The following is a 5793-nucleotide window of genomic DNA, read 5'->3' as shown; positions in this document are numbered from 1 at the left end:
CTGTCTTCTGATGAGGCTTCTTCAATTTCACGTTTTGTCATCGCTTGAGGAGTGGCGGTTGCTGCGACGAACCTGACAAATTCATCCGACACCTTGTGCGCCGGTGAAGGTTCTGCTTTTCCATTCGCATGCAACAAGCGTGACAATGGGTCAGCAATATTCTGCTCGCCAGGTAGGTATTTGAGTTGGAATTTATATGGCTGTAATCGCAGGATCCATCTTTCGATTCGTGCACACGGTTTGGACCTGCTCGAGTAGATTGTTTCCAGCGGCTTATGATCAGTATACAGTGTCAATTCAATGCCGTACAAGTACACAAGAAATCGTTCACATGCCCATACGACAGCTAAGGCTTCTTTTTCTGTTTGCGAATAACGCCTTTCCACCGCGCTTAAACTCTTACTTGCGTAGCTGATGACTCTTTTCCTGCCTTGCTGCTCTTGGATGAGGATCGCACCGAGGCCCACCGGGCTTGCATCTGCTATTATTAGTGTCTTGGCATCTTTATCAAAATAGCCAAGATTATCTGCATTTGATAGTCTCCTCTTAAGCTCATTGAATGCATTCTTCTGCTCTTTTCCAAATTCGAAACGAACACCCTTTTTGGTCAACTTTCGTAATGGCTCCGCGGCTGTAGCGAAGTCCGGAATGAAACGGGCATTGTAATTTGCCAGTCCCAGAAAGCTTCTGACTTCTGATGCGCTTTGCGGTTCTCTTACATCAACGATCGTCTTTACTTTGTCTTCAGCAGGACCAATACCATTATTGCCTAGCACCAGTCCCATCAAGACCATCTGGGTCATATAGAACTTACACTTCTCTCCATTCATTGTGAGGTTCTTCTCTTTCAGCTTTTCCAAAACTCGCTGCAATCTTCTGTCGTGTTCCTCAGTGTTCTTCCCATGAATGATGATATCATCTGAGATGTTGGCAACACCTTCGCAGCCTTGTAATGATTGTTGGATGACGTGCTGGTATACTTCTGGAGGTGAACTTATCCTAAACATGAGGCGCTTGTATTGGTAAAGACCACAATGTGTAGTGAACGTTGTGATCCTTCTGGAATCTGGAAGGAGTTCTAACTGGTGGTAGCCCCATTTTAAATCCAGTTTACTGAACATTGTGCTCTGGCTGAGGCTTTGGAGCATTTTGTCCACTGTGGGTAAGGGATAACGTTCTCTGAAAATGGCTTCGTTAGGTCTGCGCATGTCTACACAAAGGCGTATTTCGTCATTCTGCTTTGAAACTACTACAACTGGACTAACCCACGGGGTTGGGCCCTCTACTGGTTCAATTATGTCCATGGCTATTAATTCTTCAATCTTCTCCTTAACCTTGCCTCGAAGACTAAATGGGGTGCGCCTGACTGGTTGCGCCACTGGGGGTACATCTGGATTCACATACAACTTAACTTGGAAATCTTTCAACTTTCCCACGCCCTCAAAGATCTCCTTGTAATCAGACATGATTGTCTCACTACATGTCACGGTGCAGATCTGAGCTCCTAATTTCAACACTCCAAGCTTTATGGCAGTTTCTCTTCCAAGCAGTGCCGCCCCTTCGCCATTAATAACAACAAATTCAGCATCGGCCTCTTTTCCCTCTACTCTCGCTTGTGCTGAGAATGTTCCTAGAACGTTCAGCGGCTGTTTACTGCCATATGCATAACGCTTCTTATCACTCTTTCTCGACACACACTTAATCTTGTCTTGCTTTAACTTTAACCACAGATTTTTGTCAATCACATTGGTGCTTGCACCCGAATCAATCAACATGGCAACCAAAACTCCACCCACAGTCACACCTACTTCCTCAGGTAATGGAGCAGAATTTACAGTGAATGCATATTCATCTTTATCTCTCTCACTTCTCACATACCTGACTGACTTCTTTGTTTTCCTTCCTTTTGTCTTCTCTTCCCGTCTAGGTTTGGCTGTTTTCGTTTTACACTGTGGACTAAAATGGTCAGGTCCTCCGCACTTATGGCAAGTTTTTCCTCTCGCGGGACACTCAGGATCTCTTCCAAAATGTCCTACTTTTTCACATCTGTAGCATGCTCGCTTGGCAGACTCCTTTCCTTTGTCTTCTTGCTTGTCACGGACGAAATTCACGTCCTTTTTGCCTTCCATATTTTCCAGCTGTGACCGAACTCGCTCGTGATTTGCTGCCGTCGAAAGTAACAACTCTAAGGTTAAGTCCTCACCCATGGCCGTTATCTTTCCAAGCAGTGACAACCCTCTACCTTTGATTACCAAGACTTCAGCTTTGGTGGATCTATCACAAACATTCTTTGTGCACTAAAAACTACCCTTAACTGGTATTGGCTGACTGGACGCATATGGATACAGTTTCTTGTCTGGGATGGCGGCTTGTGAATCACACTTCACTCCCTTCACCTTCAGCTGTTCCCATGCCCTCTCGTCAATAATGTTACTGTTTGCCCCAGAGCCTATTAACATCTTAAGGCCTACTCCTCCTACTTGTACGGTGAGCATTTCTGAGTATTCTCCTTCTGTAATACTGAGTGCGTAGTCATACTGAGGCCTATGGTCATTGTCATCAGGTTCCCTCCCCACCCGACGAGCATATGACTTTGTCTTGCAAACCTTTTCAAAGGGATCTTTCCCGCGACACTTCCTACATGTTTTGCCCCTTGCTGGGCATTGGGGATCACGACCGAAATGTTCCAATAAACCACATCTATAACATATCTTATCTCTCCCTTGGAATCGCCCTTGTGTGCTAGTACTCGGATTTTTACTTCTCTCATTGATTTTACTGATAGTTTCTGATTCGTCCCCCTTTACTGAAAGGGCAGCCAGTTGGGTTTCTATCTTTTCGCATTGTGCGGGAACCTCTAGGGTGCGCGTTAAGTTCAGTCCTTGGCCTTCTTTAAGTAATTTTCGTGTGATGTAAGTGGAAGTGCATTTATTCAAAACTGCATCTCTTCTCTGGTTGTTGGTGTCAGTGCCAAAATCACAATCTTGAGCTGGATTTTTTAAGCGAGTGACAAACTGTTGAACTGTCTCACCTCGGTTATGCGTGATCCGATGAAAAGTCTGGCGGGCGAATGCTGAATTTACCTGTGGCACGAAATAGGCGTTGAGAGCTGCGACAGCGCTGGCGTCATTTGTAGCATCTCCGGTTCCAGTTAAGGTGGTAAATATTTCTTGTATATCAGGCCCAGCCAGGTGGAGTACCATTGCTCTTCGCCTCTGTTTGGTTGCTGCTGTGGTTCCTTCGCTTATAATAAGCCCTTTCCAGTCCGCAAACAGTTCAAATGAAGTTAACCACCTTTTCCATCGAGGGCCAGTCGTCGCCGGATCAGAGAAACAATGGAGCTTCGGTAGTGTGTTCTGTTCCATTCTTTTTTGTCCTCGTCGCCAATGTGATGGTCCCAACAGCAATAAAGTATCAGATTTAACTCAACTAGTTTTATTGTCAACGTAACATGGCCGCCGCTATCAAAAAGACGTGGTTTTTCCATCCCAGCATACTTAGCGACCTAACACATTACAGAAGGGCCGAGCGATGATGAACATCCAAAACAGAATTTAAAGACTAACAAATTTTTTCCTGACTGTAGCAATGGCGCTGAAGCTTAAGTTAGGAGTCTAAGATCGGCAACGAAAGCTTCGGGCTAGAGAATACGTTGAAAAATTCGCGCGCCAACAAGCCGTAGCGTTTAAATAGCTCTAAAAAGCATGCATAAATGATAAGCTAACACAAAAATTTGCACGTGGAATCCTACAGGCAATAGCTTTTTTGTTTTTTCTCTAACCACCCCCTCACAGAAAATAACTGTTCCTAGCATTAAAGTCAGTCATAACCGCAACAGATGCTTGTAATAATCATGTTTATTCTATCGAAGAGTACATCAGATCAATTATTTACACGTCTCGTCATTTCTTGGAGGAACCTCTGTTAAAAAAGGCTGTTATTTACACGCAAGTTTCCTGCATTACGATGTTTCGCCAAGGCTATTCGTTTCATATATGGTTATGTCCTGAAAAATGTTTAGAGAGACGCAAAGGTACAAATGCATTTTTTGCAAAGCTGCACGAAACTCCGACTTATCATTTGAAAAGCTTAAAAAGTTCTCTGGAGAATTTATTTTTAAATTTCTTACGAAGTCTAGACAGTAGGATTGTCATCCAGAAAGGCACAGTGATCCTTCTCAACAGTAGGTTCCTGACATTCGGTGCCGTGTTGCACGTCATCCAAGGCAAGCTGTACGTTACTCAACTCATTCTGACCATGCCTTACATCAACATGCTCCGGCCCAAGCTTTTTCAGTCGAATGTTTAAGGCACGTTCAAAATAATCCTTGGCCTGTTCCAAGTCGCCCAATTTACGGTGTACATCACCCAAGCCGTTGTAAGAAAACGCAAGATAAATATGATCAGGTTCAAGATTCTTCAATTGGATGTCTAAAGCACGTTCGTATAGCTCCTTGGCCTCTTCTATGTTATCCAACAAAAGTTGCACATTACCCAAATTGTGGTATGAATTTCCCATATCAACATGCTTGGGTGCAAGATTTTTCCGTCGTATATCCAACCCTTTTTCGTGATATTCCTTGGCCTGTTTTAGATTACCCAATTTACTCTCTCCATTACCTAAGACATGGTAAGTATGCGCGACATCAAGGTGCTCGGGACCAAGCTTCTTCAACTGAATGTTCAGAGCACAGTCGAAATGCTCCTTAGCCTTCTGAAGGTTACATAATTCACGTTCAACATTTCCCAACTGAAAGCAACTAAGGGCGACATCAACATGTTCTGGTCCGAGATTTTTCCGTTGTATATCCAACCCTTTTTAGTGATATTCCTTGGCCTGTTTTAGATTACCCAATTTACTCTCTCCATTACCTAAGACAGGGCAAGTATACGCGACATCAAGGTGCTCGGGACCAAGCTTCTTCAACTGAATGTTCACAGCACAGTCCAAATGCTCCTTAGCCTTCTCAAGGTTACACAATTCACGTTCAACATTTCCCAACTGAAAGTAATTAAGCGCGACATCAACATGCTCTGGTCCGAGACTTTTCCGCCGTATATCCAGCCCTTTCTCGTGATGTTCCTTGGCCTGTTTTAGATTACGCAATCTACTCTCTGCACTACCTAAGCCATGGTAAGTATCCGCGACATCAAGGTGTTCGGGACCAAGCTTCTTCAACTGAATGTTCAGAGCACAGTCCAAATGCTCCTTAGCCTTCTGAAGGTTACACAATTCACGTTCAACATCTCCCAACTCAACGTAACTACAGGCGACATCAACATGCTCGGGCCCAAGCTTTTTCAGTTCAATGTTTAAGGTAAGTCCAAAATACTCCTTGGCCTGTTCCAAGTCGCCCAATTTATGGGGTACAACACCCAAGCTGGTGTAAGAAAAGGCAAGATAAATATGATCAGGCTCAAGATTCTTCGACTGGATCTCTAAAGCACTTTCGTAGAGCTCCTTAGCCTCTTCTATGTTATCCAACGAAAGTTGCACATTACCCAAATGGTGGTATGAATTTGCCATATCAACATGCTCGGGTGCAAGATTTTTCCGTCGTATAACCAACCCTCTTTCGTGATATTCCTTGACCTGTTTTAGATTACCCAATTTACTCTCTGCAATACCTAAGGCATGGTAAGTATTCGCGACATCAAGGTGCTCGGGACCAAGCTTCTTCAACTCAATGTTCAGAGCACAGTCCAAATGCTCCTTAGCCTTCTAAAGGTTACACAATCCACGTTCAACATTTCCTGACTGAAAGTAACTAAGCGCGACATCAACATGTTCTGG

General features: G+C 44.0%; 3 protein-coding genes across 3 annotated transcripts; all 3 read right to left on the bottom strand.

The window, feature by feature from the left end:
• Positions 1-2297: 2297 nt before the first annotated feature.
• On the bottom strand, positions 2298-3365 carry LOC148722852 (uncharacterized). Its single transcript, XM_088733350.1, has one exon. The coding sequence runs from the start codon at positions 3363-3365 to the stop codon at positions 2298-2300; it is 1068 nt and encodes a 355-aa protein (XP_088589476.1).
• Positions 3366-3848: 483 nt separating this feature from the next.
• LOC148722851 (uncharacterized) lies at positions 3849-4818 on the bottom strand (the record flags this gene model as incomplete). Its single annotated transcript, XM_088733349.1, has 1 exon — positions 3849-4818. A coding segment is annotated over one exon (684 nt), but the record flags the coding sequence as incomplete, so codon positions are not given.
• Positions 4815-5570, bottom strand: LOC148722850 (uncharacterized). Its single transcript, XM_088733514.1, has one exon. It carries the CDS (start codon positions 5524-5526, stop codon positions 4819-4821), a length of 708 nt encoding a protein of 235 aa, XP_088589640.1. The 5' UTR covers positions 5527-5570; the 3' UTR covers positions 4815-4818.
• Positions 5571-5793: the final 223 nt, after the last annotated feature.

This window comes from Stylophora pistillata, chromosome 9 (genome assembly GCF_964205215.1).
Source record: "Stylophora pistillata chromosome 9, jaStyPist1.2, whole genome shotgun sequence".
Lineage (NCBI taxonomy): Eukaryota > Metazoa > Cnidaria > Anthozoa > Scleractinia > Pocilloporidae > Stylophora > Stylophora pistillata.
Note: the sequence above shows the minus strand (reverse complement) of the source record. Positions and strands in the feature narration are given on the sequence as shown.

Bases quoted from the DNA above. Each gene is read 5' to 3' on its own strand.
- LOC148722850 (XM_088733514.1), bottom strand. From the start codon at position 5,526: ATGGCAAATTCATACCACCATTTGGGTAATGTGCAACTTTCGTTGGAT.
- LOC148722852 (XM_088733350.1), bottom strand. From the start codon at position 3,365: ATGGAACAGAACACACTACCGAAGCTCCATTGTTTCTCTGATCCGGCG.